We start from the raw sequence: 23,845 nt of genomic DNA on the forward strand, positions 1-23,845 counted from the left end.
AGTCATTCTCGGATTTGTACGATCTTTTCTGTGGTTTCGCGGATGATCTCTGGGCCTGTGAGAGTGTTGTCGGGGACTTGTCCCTTGGCTGGCTGCGTGTCACCCACCTCAGGCCAACACAGATGGGATCTGCACTTACAGCCATAAAGGGCTTCGAAAGGTGCAACCTTGATACTGGTGTGGTAGCTGTTGTTGTAGGAGAATTCGACCAAGGGTAAATGGGTGTCCCACGACTTACCAAAGTCAATGACACATGATCTAAACATGTCTTCCAAGGTCTGGATGGTTCTCTCACTCTGTCCGTCTGTCTGGGGATGGTAAGTTGTACTCATAGCTAGCTTAGTTCCAAGAGCTTTCTGTAGCGACTGCCAAAATATTGAGGTAAACTTGTTGTCTCAATCGGAGATAATGGACACAGGCACACTGTGCAGTTGAACTATCTCCTGAATGTAGATCCGTGTAAGTCTTTCCATCTTGAAATTTTCTTTGATTGGCAAGAAGTGAGCGGATTTTGTCAATCGGTCGACTATTACCCAAATGATATCGTACCCACTCGGAGATCTGGGTAATTTAGTGATGAGATCCATAGTAATCCTCTCCCACTTCCACTCAAGTATTTCCGACTGCTGAAGCAAACCTGAGGGCTTCTGATATTCGACCTTCACCATGGTGCAAGTCAGAAACTTGCTCACGAAGGTAGCGATCTCCGCTTTCATGTTTGGCCACCAATATAGTTTCTTGAGATCAAGGTACATCTTGTCCGATCCTGGGTGAACGAAGTATCTAGTTTTGTGAGCTTCATTCATGACAACCTCCCTGTAACCACCAAACCTTGGGGTCCAGATCTGGTTCATGAAATAGCAGACTCTGTCTCCCTTGACCTTTAAGCTTTTCTCCATTCCTCTCATGGCTTCACCCGATATGTTCTCTGGTTTTAAGGATTCCAGCTGAGCCTCCTTGATTTGTGCGGATAAGTGGGAATGGATGGTCATTGTTAGTGCCTTCACGTTACGACCTGAGTATTCTTTCCAACTAAGGGCATCTGCCACTACATTGGATTTGTCGGGATGATAGTGTATTTCGCACTCGTAATCGCTGAGTAGATCTACCCATCGTCGTTGTCTCATATTCAACTCCTTTTGGTCGAAGATGTGTTGCAGTATTTTATGGTCAGTGAAGATTGTGCACTTTGTTCCATAGAGGTAATGCCTCTTTATTTTCAATGCGAAGACCATTGCTCCCAACTCCAGGTCATGAGTTGTATAATTGACTTCGTGTGCCTTCATATGCCTTGAGGCATAAGCAATAACTTTTCCTCGCTGCATAAGCACACAGCCTAATCCCTGATTGTATGCATCACAGTAGACAGCGAAGTCCTCCGTCCTTTCGAGCAGAGACAAGATAGGTGCGATGTATAGAGTCTGCTTCAACGTTTGGAATGCAGTGTTTTGCTTTTCACTCCAACAAAATGGTACACCTTTCTGAGTCAGAGTGGTTAAAGATTTGGCAATTCTGAAGAAATTCTGGATAAACCTGCGATAATAGCCAGCAAGACCCAAGAACTGACGGATTTCTGTGGGCGTCTTCGGTGCTGACCAGTTCTCTATCGCTTTGATTTTGGACGGGTCCATGTGCATGCCTTCCTCGCTTACCACGTGACCTAAGAAAGTTACTTTTCGAATCCAAAATTTGCACTTAGAGAATTTAGCGGATAGCATCTCTGTCCTTAGAGCTTCCAGAACTAATCTCAAATGTTGTTTGTGATTTTCCTCGCTTCTGGAATAGACAAGTATATCGTCGATGAATACGATTACGAACTTGTCCAAAAAGGACGGCACACCCTCCATGAATACTGTCGGTGCGTTGGTTAGACCAAAGGGCATTACTACGAACTCATAGTGACCGTATCGAGTATGGAATGTTGTTTTAGGAACATCACCCTCGTGGACTCACAACTAATGGTACCCCGATCTGAGGTCTATTTTGGAGAAATAGCTGGCTCCTTGAAGCTGGTCGAAAAGGTCATCGATCCGAGGAAGAGGATAACGATTTTTTTAAGGTGACCTTGTTCAGTTCGCAGTATTCAATGCACATACAAAAAGATCCATCCTTCTTTTTCACAAATAAAATTGGGGCTCCCCAGGGTGAGGAACTTGGTCTGATGAATCCCTTGTTGAGAAGCTCATTGAGCTGACTGGATAACTCCTGCATTTCTATTGGTGCTAGGCGATATGGAGATTTAGCTATGAGGGCAGCTCCAGGGATTAAGTCGATGCGAAACTCGACTTGGCGCTCAGGAGGGATTCCCGGAAGCTCTTCTGGAAAGACATCAGGAAATTTGCAGACTTCACGGATGCTCTCGAGGTTCTTTACTTCCTGTTTCTCATTAAATACATGGGCTAGGAATGCATGACACTCCTTTTGAAGAAGTTTTTGGGCTTCAATGCAAGAAATGATACGAAGGTTTGAACTGAGTTTATCGCCATAAATCATGAGGGTTTCTCCAGAGGGAAGATTGAGACAGATATCTTTTTCGTAACAAAGGATATCAGCACGATTGGGGCTCAACCAATCCATGCCAATTATGATATCAAAGCTCTTTATGGAAATTGGCATAAGATTGATCAGGAAGGAATGATCGTTTAGGGTAAGGGTACATCCGATGAATATGTTGTTAGTGATCTCTTTCTTGCCGTTAGCCATATCACTGGTAAATGGTTTGGTTAAAGATTGCGGTTTATGTTTGAGAAGATGTTTGAATGTATGACTAACAAAACTTCTCTTCGCACCAGAATCTAAAAGAATGCATGCATAGGAGTTTTCAAGGAGGAACGTACCCGTAACAACGGTAGGGTCAGCAACTGCCCCCTCTTGTCCCATCGCTAGTACTCTCCCCGTGTTGCTAGTTGTTGTTGCCTTGGGGTAGTTTTCCTATAATGCCCTACTTCCCCACAACCATAGCAAGCTGGACTGACACCTGCTCCAGATGCCTGATTGGTTGGTTGGACTGGTGCCTTGAAAACTCGAGTTGTGTGCCCCTTTTTGCCACATCTAGTGCATGACATTTCACGACACTATCCCTGATGGTGGTAGTTGCACTTGTTGCACAGAGGCAGTTTCCCAGCATAACGACTAGGGTTCGTTGGAGTAACAGGGACTGCAACAGGAGTAGTAGCAACATGGACTGCCACAATTTGTTATTTCTTGGATGGCTCCTGCGAAGACTGACCCTTTCGCTGAAAATCATTCGAGAAACCACTAAAAATCATTCGAGAAACCACTGAAAAGATCGTGCAAATCGAGAATGAATGAAAGCCTCCAGAGATAGACAAAAGAGTTACGACAACAGAAGATGAAAGCCCTTAGAGTTCCAGGTTGGTAACCGTGTTATGTTGAAATTCTCACCCTCGAAGAGCATGATACGCTTTGGGAAGCTTGGAAAGCTGAATTTGAGATACATTGGACCATTTGAGATCTTCTCTAGGATCGGTCCTATAACATATAAACTTTGTTTACCCCAAGCTTAGTAACATTCATCCCATCTTTCACGTGTCGAACCTTAAAAAGTGTCTATCCAAAGAAACCCTTGTGATCTCTCTTGATGAAATCAAGGTCAACGAGAACCATAATTTCGTGGAAGAACCCGTTGAAATCATAGATCAGGAAGTCAAACAAACAAAGCAAAATCGCATACCGATAGTGAAGGTCCACTAGAATGCCAAACGGGGACCTGATTTCACTTGGGAGTGAGAAGATTCAATGCAACAGAAGTACCTGCATCTTTTTCCGAGTCCATGATTTGTATTTTATGTTAGAATTTTGGGGGGAAATTCCCTCTATCAGGGCGATGATGTGACAACCCAGATCTTTTTCCGTCAGCATTAGTCAAATTCCGTTAAATAAAATTTTGGGTTTTATTTCTTCCGTTAAAATCTCATGGTTTGGGAAATCATTTAATTTATATATTTAAATTTTATATAAGAGTCGGAACCAAAATCGCTCAAAACCCCAAGCTTTTCTTTAAAAATCAGCCAAATCCCGTTCGTCTCGGTGTTCACGGCCGTGAACCCAATCACGATCGTAATCTGTTCAAGGTCGGGGACCCACCTCCGACAGTGAACCCAACCTACATATATGTGTTCTTACCCTCATTTCCAAACTTCTGGCCGAAAACACTACTTTCTCTCTCTAAAACCGCCAACCGAAAACTCAAGTTTTCTCTAAAAAATCATCTACATGCACTTTGGAACTTGTTTTGGAGCATCAAGTATTCATCATTTCATCAAAATCAAACACCCTTCATTTTGGGTTTACGGCCGTGAACCCTTCAAACCTTCATATTTTCACCAAGAACACCAAGAATAGGCAGTAAACCACTCAAGGGTCGTAAACCATTCAAGAGTCGAAATTTGTTCACGATCAAGAACCGTTCACGGCCGCAATCAGCCCTAAGCCGTGAACTGTGCTGAAAACCCGCCTTTTCTGATTTAATCGAGTCCCAGTAATATTCCTAAACCAAAAGCAAGTGTTTTCCAACACTATAATTAATGGTTTCACTAATAAAATGCATATATGTGTTTAATTATTATTAGGATTTCGTTAATTCTGCGGACAACAACTCGAGGGTCCTCATTCCAGTTTCACAGTTTGACACCTTCACGCAACCAACAGTGAGTTCATACCCCTACGCTTTTGCTATTTTTTATATTTTTAGGGGGAGAATACAAGCCAAACACAAATGATTTTGTGAACTTATAGAAAATAATTTCAACAGGTTTAGAACTTATGTAATTGATACAACCAAAAGATTTCCATATTCTATAAAATATTTAGATATTCTATCCCTTTTGTAACATGTTGACCATAAGGGACGTTTTCAACTTACAACCATACCTACATAGTTTTCAGATCAATACATGAACCAATTACATAACGTATTACAAACTATAATAGGTGTAGTTTGGGATTTCAATACACAGTTTTACAAAACTCAGAGCTTATACATTAACAAACATATAAACTATGTCAAACTTAGTTTATGATATACATTACTACTTTCGAATTTCAAGAGTACAATATTAAATAATTATTTAAGTATAATTATTATTACTCTACAAAGTATACAAATGGATTCAAATACAATAGAACAATACAGAACCACACGTAAAGTAGTTAATACAAGATTGTGAGAAATCTCTTCAATTTACCCTTCGGGGTGCAGAATAAATCCTATCTTTTAGTGTAACCAGAGTCTTCTGGAGGGAGAGCGTGAGATTTGTGAATAGATCTATTCGGGACTGACAATCCCACACCTAAACTGCTAGCTACAGTTAGGCATGCATGCTTGGGGTGACAAATATCATACTGTTTGACGCTTGAAGAACGTTGCAGAGGTTATCAGTCATATCAAACATGGTTATACGACTCACAATTGTATAAACAAACCTTTGTTAACGGGATTGCATTCTTCATTAGTTTTATTTTGATTAATGAAACTACTATAAATATTGGTGGTAACCAGGGCTTTGAAACGGAACAACCTATACATTACTGGTGATAGCCAGGGTTTTCATACAAAAGGTTTTCATTCAAAACAACATGATACAAAACATCTAGTAGTTACCAGGCAATCGAACTAATGCTTTATGGAACACTGAAACGAACATATACATTAGAAAATATTTATTTTTCTTGAGAAGCATACAAACATTTTTTTACAGATTCAATGACAGATTTACATTACAAAAACATTTTTATTAACTCGCTAGCATAATGCTGATAGTCTTTCAAAATCGTCTGTATTATCAGGAAATCAGTAGACAGGTACTCCTGCAGGCATTTGAGAAGACAAAGCATATAGAGTCACGTCTCTTATATTTTGCTATACTTTTGATGTATACAAACTATGTTTCAAACTGATGTAAATATCTATATTTTCAATGTAATGGCTGTGTTTACTTTGATTACTATGATACAATTGTTGTGATACTGTACATGACATCCTCCACCCCCGAACGTTAACGTCGTTTCGGTTTGGGGGTTTGACAATTTAAGTTTGGGGTACTTAAGTACACAAGGGCCATTCTAACTAACTTTTCTTGACCACATGATCCAAACCAACACCACAAGGGCCTAAAGGTACTCGACCTCATTCCATCACCTTATAGGAACCTAAGTACACCATTGTTACCTTGTCCAACCCACATACTACCCTAACGACAATATCCAATGAACTTACTATAATACACACCATTAGGGAACCCAAAACCTTACCTAAATTTGAAATACCCAAAGATCTAACGAGATGAAGAACCTCAATCATTAACAAAAAAACATTCTCGTGAACGATCAAAACAAGATCACATACCTCGAATGAGACTAAACAGACCCCATTAATATGTAACTAGCTCGAGAAGACTTCCATGGTGATCTAGAAATGCTACCAACACTTTAGTCATCAATCGCACTATAAATCCTACCAAAACAACATGCCAAAAACTAGACTCTACGTAGATGAAGGCCATACCTAGGAAATTGAACAACGCTACCCCAACATCCGAATTAATAGCATAAGAGAAGGTTTACAATGTATGTATGAATTAATTTTTTAAATGACTTGATAATAAACTAATATCCTATTTGTATAATAATAATAAAAAAACACTAGATTTATAATCATAAAAATAGGTTGTCGGGCGTTCACTGCAGCTTCCCCAATTTGTGGGGATTTAGGGAAGGATGCTCACATATGACGAAATGCTAAGACACCAAAACACATTGCAACTCTTCTCCTGTTCACCCCTATTTGAACCCCTCGTGATTATAACTTAGGAACTCCCTGATAAGGAGTCATTGCCTTAACCATGTGAGTCTTCATATGACAATTAAATTCATGTCATAATCTAACTCTAAAAAGTAGAATTCCCGTGTCATAGAAGTAGTGGAAAAAGAAAATAATCTCATAAGAACTCTATAAAACAATAATTGGCGCACCGAAATTGACACACCTAGTAATAATAATTGTTAGCAATATATTCCTTTGTTGAAATTACAACAATTGTTAGCTTACAACAAAGAACTAAAAACAATTTAAAATGTCGATCACACAAAATAAAACATGTCTCTTTCTTCCAAAATCAAATTTCCCAAAATGGGAGCCTAATGATTGATCTGTGAAATTATAACATTAATGTTAAAGATTCAAATATTAAATGCCCACAACGTTGCTAATCTCCCTCTTTCTATACTGATAAAAGAATAGTTTATCTTCTTTTGTCATGTGACACTCTAATACATATCTTAATTAATATTATGCTATGTGTCACTTTATTGTTTCTCAGTTTTAAATGTATCCCTAATAAATTAGCAATAAATATGGCTCAAGAAATCAAGATATAATCCCATAAAATTAGCATTTCATTTTCAAAATACTATAAATAAACAACTATCAAAAAGCTAATCAAGTTAGACGTTTTAAATGATTAGATACTTACACTGTATAAATTACATAAAAAAAATATTTGTTTGCATGATTAATGATTGTTATTCTTATAGTCTCTATGTTGTTTTATGTTTTATTAATGTTGATCAACCTTGTTGTAACATCCAAAAAATTATGACCAAAAATTTCATTTTTAATTATGTTACTTATAAAACAGTTTACTGAAAAACATCATCGATATCATATCAATCCATAATCTCATAAGTCAAATGTCATAAAACATGTCGTGGACTAATAATAATGTCAGAGTACAATCTGAAGAACATCATAGTGTGGAAATCATGTGTGTGATGCGCAACTACTATGCCGACTCCTTTCCCTTCTAAGAGGAAGTACCTGAAACCAAAACTGAAAACCATAAGCACAAAACTTAGTGAGTTCCCCCAACATACCACACACCATACAATATCATAGTGCCAGGAAATTTCGGGGTGTCTGACCTACCCATGTCAAGTCATTCTAGGGTGCTTGATGTACCTAGGTCAAGCCATTCTGGGGTGCTTGACTTACGAGGGTCAAGCCATTCTTTGGTGCTTGACTTACCCGTTGGTTTATCTCAACCGACTACTGGGGACTATTTTACTCATACCACTACTACATAATAACATAACGTAAACATACTGTCAGGCAGTTCTGGGGTGCCCGACCTACCCTTCGGTCCTTACGACCGTGACACGGGGACTATTCCCCCTACTACCTGACATCATACCATGATAACACATAAAACATATCAGGTAGTAGCAAACCTAGATAATTATCACAAATACAATCATCTATCAAACAACTCTTACTAGTGGGTCGGCATTGTGGCCTTAGACCCACTTCTACTGGAAGGTAACTCACCTCGTAAAGCTACATGTCGAATCTTATGGAAAATAATCTCTAACAGCTGCTCTGATGACTCCCAGCTATCATAATCATAATAACACTCAATCAGAACCTATAACACTACTTAGGGTAAAATGACCATTTTACCCCCTGGCCTAATTTGAACCATTTATAAGGTCCAATTCTAACTTATTAAACCAACCCTTCTATGGCTCATCAAAGGCTCCCTAAGGGCCCACTAATGGCCCAAATTTCTGAATTGGGTCGTATTCCCCAAATGGGCCCATTACAAGTCCAAAAGTTCTTAACCCAATAATAATTTCAAAAGACCCAACATGGCCCAATAGGTCTAATGCTCTACTTCCAGATTCCCAAGCCTAAAATATACTCCACGGTGGGCCACGGGGCCCAATAGTCCAGGCCCAGCCTCTAAGGCCCAAAAGCCCAATGTAGCCATTATGCATGTTGCATGCGTACGTACGACCTACCTAACACGTACGCCCAACGTATGTTGGCCTTGACTGAAATAGAGGAGTTGACCCAGTACGCGCAACGTACCAGGGTGTACGCTTAGCGTACTAGCCAACTTTCTTGGGACTTCCTTTGTGACTTAATCCATTAAGTCTTCACGTCCAAAATGTAGATCCAGGTCCTTTAAGACCTCCTAATCCATAAAGTCACAAATTTATGTGCTTGCATGCATGGTTGGGGGTCAAAACATGATTTTAGTCCTTTAACAAGCTTTATGACCACCAACACTTGCATGGTTGTGGCTTAACCATCAAGGTTCAATTTTTATGACTCTTAGTGCCTCTAAGAGCCCAAAAGGATAGCTCTTATGGTCTAAAATCATCAAGATGCAATAAGCCTCAACAATTGAGTCCAAAAGTGGCATAAAACACCCCAACATCAAATCTAAACATGCAATGATCAAATTTGAAGCTTGATACCTCAAATGAGTCAGAAATTGTGCTAATCTTCTGGATCTACAAGCTCTTTTTGAATCATTGCTCCTTCTTCAACCTCCTTTTCTTCTAAAACACCAAAATCACACAAAGAAGCTCTCAAATGGCAAAAATACACAAAAGTAGGTTAGGGTTTTCGAGGTGGCTGCTTAAGGGTGATAGGGAGGCTGGTCCAAGGACATAATGTCCTTCAAATATGGATCAAACCCTAAAATACAGGGTTTAGGACCTGCGCGCATATGTTGCGCGTACCCTTTGGTACACTGGGCGTATGTGCATGGCCTCCCCACCCAATTATCTTGAGTACGCTGAGCGTACCTGGCATAGTACGCCCTGCGTAATGCCCTTCTCAGCCCAACGATCCTGGCCCAAACCAAAACAACCCATTATTCAATAAGATAAATAATATTAATACCTGATAAATCCCGAATGTTACACGTGTAGTATACGGGTTATCACCTAGTCATTCATATTTATCTGCGTATATAAAAGGCACCATGAAATCTTCAATGTGAGTGGTAATTTACCATTTTTGAAGTATACCTTTGCACCTTTGAGTTTTTGTCACCATTATACTTGATTTAAAATTTAAAAACTTTTTAGAGTTGCAAACCAAATAATTAATTTTAACTTTTAAAAGAATCAGTTATGATAAAAAAAAATAAAAAATAATACAGCATGTTGCATGTCTGTCTTTAATACGATGTAAACTTTTTGAAGTTCAAAAAACAATAATAAAATACATGTAAGATTTTGTGAAACATTGGTATTTTTTTAAAACTTATAGAAATACAATATTTTTAAAGTTTTGTCGATAGATAGATTAATTTCTGCATCTTATATATTCACCGTCTGAAAATAATAATTATTTTCTAGAAATTTATTTACCATACAAATAAATTTAACAAAAGAATTTGCCATGCCTTAAAAGAAAAAAGAAAAAAAAAAACAACGGTATTTTATAAAATAAAAAATATCATTTTTCAAAATTAGTCATGCCTTTTAGAAAAAAAAAAAATGTCCCCATGCCTTATATAAGAATTTGCATGCCTTAGAAAAAAAAACAATATTATTTTAGAATACTTATAAGAGTTTTAGTCACTTAGAATTCTAGAAAGTTATTTACCCTACAAATAAACCCCACATAAAATTTAACATGAGAAATGTCATGCCTTAAAAAACAAATGACATTTTAAAATAGAAAAAGATAAAAAAGAAAAACAATAGTATTTTAGGAAAAAAGATGGCATTTCAAAGGTAGTCATGCCTTAGGAAAAAAAAATGGTCCATGCCTTGAAAAAAATGGTCCATGCCTCTAAAAAAAATGGCTCATGCCTTATAAGAACTTGTCATGCCTTAGTAGTCATGCCTTAGAAAATTATTTTAATATTCTGGAACTCTTGAAGAAAGTAATTTACCATACAAATAAATCTCACATAAAATTTAATAAGAATTTGTCATGCCTTAAAAAAAAGGAAAAAACAATAACATTTCAAAAACAGAAAAAAATAAAACAATATTATTATTTTTTTTTTAAATGAGATTTATAAGATGTCATAAGAATTTATTATGCCTTGGCAAAAAGAAAAGAAAAAACAACGACAAAACAAGAAAAAAGAAAAGAACTCTTTTTATAAAAGAGTTTCAACGAAAAATGCCCTCACGCAGGATCGAACTACGGACCTCCAGTTTACAAGACTGGCGCTCTACCACTGAGCTATAAGGGCTCTTGTTACATACTTGGGATCTTTAATATAAATTGTCAATTAACCCTATGGTGCGTGAAAAAAACCAAATTAACCCTATCGTAAACGAACAATGTACAAATCTTTTCCGCAGGCAGTGAATTTCTTCGTTTTTGTATTCGATAGACGTTGCGTTCACCGGCTCTGGTGGAATAGTAAGACGCAAGCAAAACGATTGATCGATCTGGTGATGTTTTTTTCTATTTCCTTTCCTTTCTTCTTTATTAATCATCAATGACTTGTAAAATACTGTACACTGATGCGTTTTCAACATATTTCTCTAAAGATTTACAATTCAATGACAACACCAAAGTTTCAAATCACATACAATCATTTATTTGAATACAAAGTCAGAGTACAATCACGTTAATCACAAGCATAAATCAACAGTAGATACTAAATCACAACAAAGTTCAGTGCAGCATATAATAAGCTTGTTAGTCAGTGCAGCAACGATACAAGAAAAACCTCTCCATCGATCGCCCGCATTCAGCGCAAACAACTCTCTCCGGCACACTTCCGGTGGTTCCGGGCAAAATCAGGCGATTGCAGTGATGCGGCGGCTGGTTTGCCTCAAGATGATCATTCAAAGCCGGCAGAAACCCTCTCTCTTGAGCATCCCCTTGCCAATCATTGTAGTTCGTCAATCCCTTCAAAACACTCTCGCCGCTTGCCCTACGCATCCAGTCGTTTGAGCCACGGCAGATCACCGCCCATCCCTGGTCGTTTCCGTCGTAGGTAAGCATCACATTAATCTCCCTCAAAATCGGATCTTGCTCAAAAGACTTCCCGTGTTGTAACTTGGAGTGCAACATGCTCTCTAGTCGCACCCAGAAGAACCATATCAGGGTCAAATCTGGAAGCACGTAGCTAAGATTCTCTGATCGGATTATGTCATTGTTCTTTCTCACTTTCTCCCTAGGGTTGCTCTTTCCGACATACAACATCTCCAGCTGGATCCCTGCTGCACGCGCCACCGCCTGTGCAGTGGTTGTAAACCTCCTTATCCACTCCAAATCCTCCCCTCCGTACAAACAAATGTACTTCCCGTCAGCAATCTACATGATAATCAGGAAAATATGAATATCAATCGGATTAATTTTACAGTAATTAGGTTAAAAAAGAGAATAGAATTAATAGAATACCCAATTGAAAATCATTGGCTCGATGGAATCTGCTAGCAACTCAATCCTCCAAGTTTCCTCCTTCCACAGGGCTTCTTCCCTCAAGCTAGTGAAAGGGAAAGCCACACTCCCCCAAATCCACATCATATGTAACGCGTTGGTGTTAACAATCCTCCCTTGAGGATCCATCACCACCAACATTGGTTTCTGGTTGAAGTGCCACACCTCCTTGATGTACTTGATCGCTGCTGGATCAAGTAACGAGGGGTGGAACACTGAATACCATGGCATCATGTTCCGTACCCCCTCGAACTTGATCTGGTTCTCATCGGTCCACGGTGTGGACCGAAGATTGGGAACCACCGGGAGCCAGACGACTTCGTACTGGCTCTCGGGCCTTGTTGGGCTTTGCTTCGCTTCCCTATACATCTGGTCAAGAACCGATAGCTCTTCCGGTGGGATGTCAAGGTCCGAAATGAGAAGCAACACAATCTTTTTCTTTAGTACCTCGATTGTAACCTATATAAAAATTAAATTCGATTATTTATTGTATATCTAAAATCTAAATATATAATAAAGTTTGATGAAAATTATGCAGTTGATCGAACACTCACCCGAGTCTTTGTAGAGCTTTCATACAAGGGCGGTTGATCGTCCTTCAAGTAAATCAAATGCCTGAGAGGCTTCGTGTTATCGAGATGTCCCGTATCCATAATGCGAAGAATCGTTAGGTACGCTTCAATCTGCCTCTTTTCATCTAGTTATCATTATCAAAATTTCGACTTAGTTATGAAAATTTATGCATACACGTTCATTAAGTGATGATATTTAACGTTTTTCTTCTTACTAATGTGGTGATTGCAGAGATCTAACTGATCTTTGAGATGATCATGAATATTGCTGATCTTGTGGGCCAAACTCGATAACTCCCAAGCTTCTGTGGTTGTCGTAATATGCCTAAGTTCAGAAAAAACCGTTATATTCATTGATAAGTTGTAGTAATGGAAGTAATTTGTGTTTTTCACTTTTGGATAGAAAAAAAAAAGAAAGAGAATTGATAACATACTCATGGCCCATTCCGATAAGGTTGATAAGTATGGACGCACAAGCCACAATGCTACGGATAATCCAATAAACCGCAGTGGGAATATGAGCGGTTGCCGTCATTAATTCCGGTGTCTCGGGGGTGATATACTGTCCCGGGAGCTCTTTAAATTCAACAATGCAACGTGTCAACTCAAGCATGGCCTTAATGAGGGTGGTGACAGCCTCAAACCTCGGTTTGAGAGCTTCACCACGCTCAAGCACGTCAGGTAGCTGTTTCAGGTGGGCCAGTGATTTGGCCAGTGGGTTGGCAGTATAAAGTTGTGCCACCAACCAAAACTCGCCATAATTCACCGCAAAAGCTGCTAAAGAGATAACAGCTTTTGCATCCCACTCGTAGTTGGAAAGCATGTTGAAGATCCCCGTAGTGCTTGCATGTGCGTCTCCACCACCAATACACTTGCAAGAAATCTGTAATGCATTTCAAATGTAAAAAATCTAACACAAAAAAATAGTTGACGAAAACATTTTTTTTTTACGGTTTTACCTCGCACGAAACCTTATTGATTGTGATTGCCATTATTTCAAGCATCTCGTCAAGATCGCTGTAAATCACACGCTCAATAATCGCATCCACTTCCGCTTGATTACCCTACAAATAAAAAATCAAATTTTAGAATTCGATATTCGAATAAATGTATGGATTTTAATTTTTTACATACAATAGGAGCGGGTGGTTGGGTGTTGGTGGGGGCGGCCCTACGCATGATGTCATCGATGATCTGGAGAAGAGGTTTAACATCAAAAGAGGAACCATCTGGAGCATGTGTGGCCAATATATGTTTCATCATGGCATTGTCATCCGAAGATGAGAACATATGGCGGTCGCCTCTTGGACGGCGGCTTGTGGTGGCAGCAGCCATTGAAGGTGTTGGTTGTGCTTGTTGAAGAAATGAGAGATTGAGTTCAGTTTGGTGAAGAAATAGAAGGTTTTTAGAACCTTTTTATACACTCCATAAGTGGAATAAAGTGATAGATGAATCTTGTACCTTGCTTGTCTAGCTTCATCTAAACATAACTTTGGATTTTTGGATTTATCTCTTTATCTTTTCCCTTTCAAGCATCCATTTCTTTAGTTTACTTTCTTTTTTCGTATTATACCAAGCTTGTGAAAAAAAATGTCTCCAAAATAGGTGTTAGAACAAAAAGGAAGGGTTTTGTTTATTTTTTGATAATTCATCGCGTGTTCCTTGCATGCATACTTTTTCTTTTCTTCTTGTGGTGCGTCTACTTATTATATAAGCCAAAAGAGGTACCTTACTTTTTTATTTTTACTTTGATCCACCCTTATCCATGCCAAGTACTCAAGAAGCTTGAACAAAACTCTTATAATAAAAGCAAAGGACAAAAGCTTATTTATGTAACTAATTGTCTTAGTTTTTTTTATTTAGATAATGTAATCTTCTGTAATAACCCTTTGACCATCATAATAGTTCGTTACCCAAAATGTTTATAAAATCACAAGTATCAGGATCGGTCCTGAAAAATGAAATATTCTTAAAGGCCCAGGACGAACAAGAAAAAAAAGGATCCTTATCTTTATTATAATTTTGTATTTTTAAATAAAAATATATAATGAAAAGAATTGGACCCTCTGGACCTGCCCACTTTGTCCCCCCTTTAAGCCCCCATGACAAGTATGTCCGATGGTAATCAAAACATAACTAAAGTGATAACGCTAAAATCAAAGGGCAAAAAACAATATAGATCAAATTTCAAAGCGTCTCTCTTTATATATATAAATGTAACAAGTGATATTGTCATCTCAAACACATATGAAGATAGTATGTTACATATGAAGATAGTATGTTGGGTTGGAAGCCTACCGCTACACATAGTACTTATGAGATAGTACTTATGTTGGGTTGGAAGCCTACCGCTACAGTTGGGTTGGAAGCCTACCGCTACACATAGTACTTATGAGTTATGACTCTATCAATAGTTAGATATTAAAATATGAATTTCAACAACCCTTGTGACTTTGTGAGGATTTACACAAAATGACAATGCACTTAGGGCTGACAATTCTCGATACGACCCGCGACACGACACGAAATAAATGAGTTTGGGTTGAGTTTTTCAACTCGCCAACCCGTTTATTAAACGGGTCATATATGAGTTTCTCAAAAAATAAACGGGTTGACCCGCCAACCCGTTTATATTCATAGTAAAAAAATTATTATATTTTTAAATATATTTATGTATCAAGTATTAATATTTAATAAGTATTATATAATATATACCATTTATTCATAGACCATTTGATTGTTTTGATATTATTACTCGTGATGGATGGTCTAAGGTCATAAGTCGTAACCTATAAGGTTAAGTCTGTAACATGTTTCTACGAATGTTTTTAATTTTCATTTGGATGTTTAAGACTTAAATATCTAAAATTTAGACCCACAAACCCAAATCTGATCCATAAACCCGTCAACTTGTGAACCCGTATAAATAAATGGGTTGGTGGGTCATATATGGGTTTATGTTCCAAACCCGCCAACCTGTGACTCGCCAACCCATGACCTTTATATTTAAATGGGTCGTGTTTGGGTTGGCATATTTTGACCCGCCAACCCAAACACGACAGGATTACCAGGCCTACATGCACTTGATAATGGAGACCACTACAAAATGCATATGTGGTCATATTAGATGCATTTTATTCATCGTTTAGCATGATTATTTTACATTTTAGCATTGCATTTTGCATTATAACTTCATGTATTTTACTATTTTTGGGGATTTTGTGCAATTTTGGTGTTTTTGGAAGACACTTGGGACTTAATAGGAAGCTTTCGGATGAATTTCTGAAGAAACCAAGAAGTTTGAAAAATCATAAAATGGTCATTTGACAGAAAGATACATGGGCCGAGTAATTGAAAATTAGAAAAGGCAAACAAAAATTTAAACATGCCATTTAATTGTAGCATAATTTTACACTGGTCATGTTACAGTTATTTTTTAAACACATTCCAACTAGAGAAGAAGGGCGGATGTTTTTAAAGAACTTGGTTGTTGGGAAGCATTAAAAACATTTGAACAAGTTTAATTTTAATAGTTTTGTCTTACTTGTATTGATTACTTTGGATTAATGTTGGAAACTCATTTGGTTTAGTAATGTAATAGTTGTGAAACTTATTTATTACATTGTTTAATTTAAAATAAAAAAATAAAAAAATACAAAGATCAAAATATTTAAAAACTTTAAATTTATAAGAAAATGAGAAAAATAATGAATTATTATAATGGAAATGTTTTTTATCTTTTAAATTTAAATAAATAAAGGAATTAATAAACTTTAATTTTGAGAATTTTGAAATTAAAATATAAGTTCATTAATGAAATTGATATCAATTCATTACTACATTTATTGCAATTATTATATTAAAATATTATGCGAATTTCATAAAATAAAAAAACTCATAAAATAACATGTAGAAAAACAATTAATTCAAAATAACTACAAAATGATATTTGACAAATTAAATGAAAATGTAACAATGGGCAAAAAAAAACTTTCATTTATTAGAGATGATTTTTTTTTGATTAAAAACTTGTGAATGTCTACTCGTTGGAATAATTTGGTTCCAATTAAGACTAATATTCTAATTTGGAGGATTAGATTGTCTTGTATCCCTACTAGAAAGCATTTATCTTATAGGGGTATCCTGGTGGATTATATTCTTTATCCTGTTTGTTTTTCTAGAGTGGAGATTGTTGACCATATTTTTGCAGATTGCTCTGATTTGATTGCTTTATGATCCCGTATTACGATTTGGTGGGGTACTAATTGTCATTCTCAGTTGTTTCAATTGGGCTGCTACTACCACCTGGAGAATCGGTCAGCGCAAAGCTTTTGATGTAGTGATCTTGAATACCTTTTGGTGCATTTGGAATTTTAGGAACGGTGTGATTTTTAGAGTGGTTATGCCTAAGAAATCTATGATTTTTTATGATGTTTATAAATCTTATGTTTGGATTTCTAGTAGGTGTAGTAAAGCCAAGATTAATTGGTCATTTTGGCTTCATAATCCTATTTCAGCTACTATTTTGATGTAATTTTTTTCTAACGTCTTGCTAGTCTAATAATATCCCATCGTTCCAAAAAAATATATAAAAACATATATTACATGTTTAAAGCCCTTCGAGCATATGAAAGAGATTAAACATTATTGGAAATTTGATAAAAAAGAAAAACTTAATATAATCTTAAATTCAGTCGTAGGATTAGGTTTAAATAAAAAACAATTTTTTATTAAGCAAATTGACAATTAAAATAGACTTTAGAGTTTGTTAATGTCTTTTAACACCAACTTAAATCGTATATTGATTCCTATATAAGCCTAAGTTTAATAAACAATTCAATGAATATACTTCAAATCAAATGTTTTTACTATAAATTGTTTAATTCACATTTTGATACATGTTTTTAGTTCAAGCTAGTACTTTAAAACAAAATACTATGTTGGCACGAGATTGATTAATTTGTATCTATGAGGACATAAACCTTGTTATTGTTATGCTACTCGTTTGTCTGCATAGTCGGTTCATATTTTGTTATTTTTATTTGTTGGTTAGACGATCCAAAAGTTGACATCATTTTGGGGATATGACGTATTAATCGTTTTATGGCAACATTTTTTAATGTATTCTAGGTGTGAGCCCTATGTATTACATGGGTGTATTTAAAACAATTAAATATATATAAATATTTGAGAAATTTGAATTTATAAGAAAAATAAAAAAATATCGAATTACTAAAATTAAAGTGTTTTTTTTCTTTTTTAAATTTAAACAAATCATTTAAATAAAATAATCAAAGCAAATTAATGAGATTTTATTTTAAAATTTTGAAATTATAAGGAAAGTTCATTAATGAAATTGATATACATTTATTATTAAATTTAAATACCATATGAAATATAATAAAATAGGAAAACCACAAAATTACATATGGAATAAAAATTAATTTAAAATAACCACAAAATGATATGTGGCAAAATGAATGAAAGTGTTACAAGTGGCAAAAAAAAACCTTCATTTATTAGAGAAGATACATCTCGAGATTGGCACAAAGGAAAACACAAGAAACAGGAAACAAGTCAAACTTTGAAAGTAGTTAGCCGATTCCTTCAACTCTTCATCCTCACCACTTATAATATATACTTGATAAGACATTCCTTTATAAGTTGAATTTAAAAGCTATTTAAGTTTGATTTGTATGATTAGGTTTGATTAAAAAGCTTGTTTTGATTAAACAAATTGATAAGTAAAATAGACATTAGAGTTTGTTAATGTCTTTTAATATCAACTTAAATCGTAATTTGATTCCAATATGAGTCCAAGTTTAATACACAATTCAATGAATAGACTTGTTTTTGTAACATCCTAAAATTTAAGATTATGTTCTTAAAATTAATAAGGTAAATAAATGAAAGATGATTTATTTAATTAAATCATTAAGAAATAATTATATCATTAATTGATATAAAGTTTAGAAGGTGTAAAGTGAAAATAATAACATTTTAAAAGTTATAGGACCAAAAGTGTCAAATTAACAAAGTGAATTAACCAAATGGTCGGCTGAGTTAGTGGAAAGGACTACCAAAGTTATATAATGGATGGATGAGGACTTCTTATGTCATAAATTAAGTTAAAAACACAAAATGTGAGTTATGGTGGGAATTGGCAAAAATACTCAAACTAGAGGGACCAAATGTGTAAAATCTGAAAATAGGAATCTCTTCATTTTTAGCCAAATGTGATCGATGAAAGGAAGTAGAAGGCTATAAAATGGCTATTCTTCACTCCTTGGCACTGAGGGCTTGATTCAAGTGGAGTTTTGAAGCATCCAAGTAAGAATACAAGCAATCAAAGGCCAAGAAGGTATAAATCCTTCTTCGTTAGGTTTATTTTAGAGTTCATCATTGGGGATTGAACCCCAAATAACGATTTTTTGCTTCAATAGATGATTAGAGTTTGATTTTCTAACCTCCCTTAATTAGTCTTGGTGATTCCAATACAAATCCAATCATTATATTGGTGGATTTGGTGATGTGGGTGAAAACCCACATGAACCCTAGAAAACCCAAATTGGGAATATAGAAATTAATAATGAAATGGGATTAGATTCTATAACCTAGATGATATTTGATAGCAACAAATCTAACTGGAATGCTCAATTTCATCAATGATGGTAGAATCAAGCATAAACATGGGTTTTAGATGGCTATGTGAGAAATTATGATGAAAATAATAGAATTCTTGGAATGTGAGCATTTAATAAGTATATGATACTCATAATCATGAGTTAATCATAATAATATGATTTGAATGCAAGAATATGAAGGCTTTAGTGATCTATAGTTGAATTTATGGAATAATTGGCCATAAGGGCATTTTGGAAAATCTAAGGATAACTACATGTTGATTGACATCTAAGAGGTAAATAACATTCATGTATATGAATTGACACGTTAGAGATGGGATTGAAACATAAAAATGAAAAATCTCTTGATCTATAAGTGGTTCTAGTGATTGTTTTGGCCTAAAGGGCAATTTGGGAAACATGAAACGGAATTGAGGATTTCATGGTTAGTTTATGTCCTTACAATGAGATTAATGAAGGTTTTATGTACTTGACAACATTCATTTAAGTGTTGTAACACTGTAAATTTTCAAAAAAAAAAATTCATTTAAAAATCACATTACTCTCATTAACAAAATCTCAAAATTCCCAAATATCAAATTATTAAAAACACATGTTCATGAGTTGTTTAAAAACAACAATCCAGGATCCTCAGAACATATCTCTGTCTCGTGTGTACAATCAATTCGGTGCCTTCCCATGATCCTGAAAAGTACCTGAAACACATAACACATAACACGGTAAGCACGAAGCTTAGTGAGTTCCCCAAAATACCACACATATCTCATTAGCCTCTCATGGCTATGCTCGAATAAGACCCTCCGATCAATGTGTCTTAGTGGGACCCTCCGGTCCCACAACTTGGGTGGACCCTCCGGTCCTAACTTAGTAAACTCAGTATAATACACAACATAAATCACAAATACATAATCCAGGATATCACAATACTCAAGATAAGAAAATAAGACCCTCCGGTCACACAAAGATTACCACCCTAGGTAAGTATAGTGAGAAGACTCACCTCGTAAGCAAGCAAGCAAATAAACCTTGTACATGAATCTCCGAAGTAGCCTCCGCCTAACATATCAAATAATTAACATTTAAATCACGAATCTTAAATAAACTAAGTTATTTTCTCTTTCCAACTCTTGGGATGGGTAAAAGACCATTTTACCCCTACATGGCCCCCATAATCCATGTCTTGACCAAACCCTAAAGTCTACAAAAGCCAACACTCAAGTCAACAGTCCATGTTGACCCAACTCGCCGAGTGAATCTATGTGACTCGCCGAGTCCCCTTGTTTCCTCATAAATGTCGCAAGAATCCAACTTAACTCGTCGGTTGTCTCATCAACTCGTTGAGTTACCCATGTCCAGATTTGTCGGGGAAAACCCTGGCCGACTCGTCGAGTCAACTCATCGACTCGGCAAGTCCATTCAGTTTATGTTCTCATTCATACGTTTTAAAGCAGATCTATAACCCCAAACTCTAGATCTAGCCTCCCAAGGATGCGATACCACGTAAAGCCACAATCTTTACATCCATGCATGGCACTTAGGGCTTTGAAATGCCAAAACAAATCCCATTTAGGGTTTTATGCATAGAGGCTCTTCTATAGCTGAATAAAGTTGGGACCTTTGGACTTTAGGGACATCACAAGGTCCATATATGATGTCTCAAACACTTAGCAAGCTCAGGTCACTCAAAATCTCAATGAAATATGGAAAAAGCCCTAAAAGCTTCCTATCAACAAGATCTAAACAATATAATGAGCAAGTTGTTGACTTTTACCTTCCAAAAAAAGCTCAAGGTGGATGAACACTGGATCCCATAGTCCTTCCTCGTTCCTTGCTTGATTCTCTCCTATTCTCTTCCAACAGATCACAAAAACACTCAAATATTAGCTCTCTTTCTCTCTTAGCTCATTATGGTGGATTAGGGTTTCACTCAGGGGAGTAAGGTGGCTAGTGAGGCAGAAATGAGGGCTTAAGGTCCTTTAAATAGGACCCAACTCCAGAGATCTAGGGTTTCTTCTCACAGCACCAACTCTCCGAGTTGGTCTCTCCGACTTGTCGAGTTGGTTGTAAAACCCATGTGGCCAGTTCAACTCTACTCGGCGAGTTGGGGCACCCACTCGTCAAGTTGCTCAATTAACTCATAAATAAATATATAAATATTATACCTAGGAGTTGGGATGTTACAATTCTCCCCCTACTAGAATCCGACTTCACCCTCGAAGTCATGCTTCAGAAATAACTCTGGGTACTGCTCCCGTATCTCGGACTCCAGCTCCCATGTCCACTCGGATCCCTTCCGATGTTGTCAATGGACTTGAACTAGGGGCACCTCTTTATTCCTCAAAACCTTCATTTTCCGATCCAAGATCGTTATCGGCTTCTCAATGTAATTCAGGCTCGTATATGCCTGAATGTCCGCTAATGGTACCACCACCATCTCATCGACGACACACTTCGTCAACTGAGACACGTGGAAGGTGTTATGAATCTGGCTCAACTATGCAGGTAGCTCCAACTGGTAAGATACATTACCTACTCTAGTGGTCACTCTTAAAGGACCAATGTATCTGGGGCCCAGCTTGCCCCGTTTCCTGAATCGGATCACCCCTTTCCATGAGGATACCTTCAGGAGGACAAAATCTCAGACCTGGAACTGTAGCTCGGATCGTCGCCGATCTGCGTAACTCTTCTGGCGACTCTGGGTTGTCAGTAACCTCTGTTTGACCTGCTGAATGTGGTCGGTCGTCTTTAGCACTATCTCAGTGCCACCCATCACTCACTGCCCTACCTCCCCCCAACAGATAGGAGTCTGAAACCTCCTCTCATATAAGAGCTCGAAGGGAGGCATACCAATACTGGAATGGTGGTGGTTGTTGTAAGAAAACTCATCCAATGGAAAATAGGTGTCCCAGCTTCCACCGAAGACCATAACACATGTACGTAGCATGTCCTCAAGCGCTTCTATTGTCCGTTCACTCTACCCGCCTGTCTGGGGGTGGTATGCAGTACTGAAGTGCAATCGGGTACCCAAATCCTCATGAAACTTCTTCCAGAACCTGGAAGTAAAATGCACATCCCGATCTTACACTATTGTTGTTGGCACTCCATGTCGTGCCACCACCTCTCTCACATAAATCTCAGCCAATTTCTCTACAGAAGAGCTCTCACTAATATCAAGGAAGTGAACACTCTTTGTCAACTGGTCTACAATCACCCATATCACGCCAACCCCCAGCGCAGTCCTCAGTAGCTTGGTGATACAATCCATAGAAATTTGTTCCCACTTCTACTGGGGATCTATATAGGATGTAATGGGCCATGTGGATGCTAGTGCTCCGCCTTTACCCGACGACAGCTCAAGCACCTCTCAACTACCCATGCCATATCCCTCTTCATATAGGGCCACCAGTAATCTCTCTTCAGATCCAAATACATCTTAGTGGCCCCTGGATGGATCGATAATCTCGATCTATGTGCCTCCTACATCAGTATGCGTTGAGCTTCACCTGTATAGGGCACCCAAATCCACGAACGGAAAGTCATAAGCCCCAACTATTCTTCTCAAACTTGAAAACATGTCCGATCACCCGTTCCCTCTTGTGGTTCTCCGGTCTCATGGCCTCCACTTGGGCATCTCGAATGGTATCTAACACTGGAGTCATCACTGTCATCCTCATACACACATATCAGATTGGAGCACTCGCTGGTCTACGACTCAGGGCATCGACTACCACATTAGCCTTGCTCGGATGATACAAGATCTCACAGTCATAGTCTTTCACTACATCCAACCACCTCATATGTCTCATATTCAGGTTGGGCTGATCCATGAGGTACTTCAGGCTATTGTGGTCCGTATATATGGTACACCGGACTCCATATAGATGGTGACACCAATCATAGTCTCAAATGAGGCCTGTTGCTCGGGCCCCAGGCAATAGTAACACCCTTCCGGATCAATCTGGCGAGAGGGACGACAATCTTGGAGAAATCTCTGATAAACCTCCGATAGTAGCCCATCGAACCCAGAAAACTCCTGATCTCGATCGGGGATCTCGACACCTCCCATCTCATAACTACCTAAATCTTGGCTGGGTCGACCAAAATCTCATTCTGATTAACGAGGTGCCCCAGGAACTGGACCTCTCGTAACCAGAAATCACACTTGGAGAATTTGGCATAAAGCTTCTCCGTCCTCAATACTCCAAGAATCTCTCTAAGGTGCTCCACGTGCTACTCTCTAAGAATCTCTCTAACATAGGCCTGCACACCTAGTTCATGAGGTCCATGAACGTTTCCAGTGCATTGGAGAGTCTGAAAAGCATCACCACAAACTCGTAGTGCCCATAACGAGTCCTGAAGGTCGTATTTTGGATATCCTCCTCACAAACTCTCATTTGATGATATCC

At 37.5% G+C, this 23,845-nt stretch overlaps 1 protein-coding gene, 1 long non-coding RNA gene and 1 other non-coding gene across 3 annotated transcripts; 1 reads left to right on the plus strand and 2 right to left on the minus strand.

Moving 5' to 3' along the window:
• Window positions 1-10,949: 10,949 nt before the first annotated feature.
• On the minus strand, window positions 10,950-11,021 carry TRNAT-UGU (transfer RNA threonine (anticodon UGU)). The gene has a single exon. It is a non-coding gene; the product is annotated as a tRNA-Thr (tRNA).
• A 103-nt stretch (window positions 11,022-11,124) lies between these two features.
• On the plus strand, window positions 11,125-13,413 carry LOC145041094 (uncharacterized). The gene is made up of 3 exons (XR_013679948.1): window positions 11,125-11,226; window positions 12,762-12,894; window positions 13,028-13,413. It is a non-coding gene; the product is annotated as an uncharacterized LOC145041094 (long non-coding RNA).
• Window positions 11,339-14,130, minus strand: LOC145041093 (protein SIEVE ELEMENT OCCLUSION B-like). Its single transcript, XM_078989018.1, has 7 exons — window positions 13,930-14,130; window positions 13,755-13,859; window positions 13,230-13,678; window positions 13,011-13,120; window positions 12,778-12,920; window positions 12,185-12,682; window positions 11,339-12,097 (listed from the first exon to the last, which is right to left on the minus strand). The coding sequence occupies exons 1-7, from the start codon at window positions 14,128-14,130 to the stop codon at window positions 11,477-11,479; spliced, it is 2,127 nt and encodes a 708-aa protein (XP_078845144.1). The 3' UTR covers window positions 11,339-11,476.
• Between the last annotated feature and the right edge of the window lie 9,715 nt (window positions 14,131-23,845).

This window comes from Lactuca saligna, chromosome 4 (assembly GCF_052625555.1).
Source record: "Lactuca saligna cultivar CGN05327 chromosome 4, ASM5262555v1, whole genome shotgun sequence".
Lineage (NCBI taxonomy): Eukaryota > Viridiplantae > Streptophyta > Magnoliopsida > Asterales > Asteraceae > Lactuca > Lactuca saligna.

Coding starts and splice junctions, on each gene's coding strand:
- LOC145041093 (XM_078989018.1), bottom strand. CDS start 14,130: ATGGCTGCTGCCACCACAAGCCGCCGTCCAAGAGGCGACCGCCATATG. Junction 13,860..13,929: donor CCCAACCACCCGCTCCTATT/GTATGTAAAAAA, acceptor TTTTATTTGTAG/GGTAATCAAGCGGAAGTGGA. Junction 12,921..13,010: donor TCTCTGCAATCACCACATTA/GTAAGAAGAAAA, acceptor AATGATAACTAG/ATGAAAAGAGGCAGATTGAA.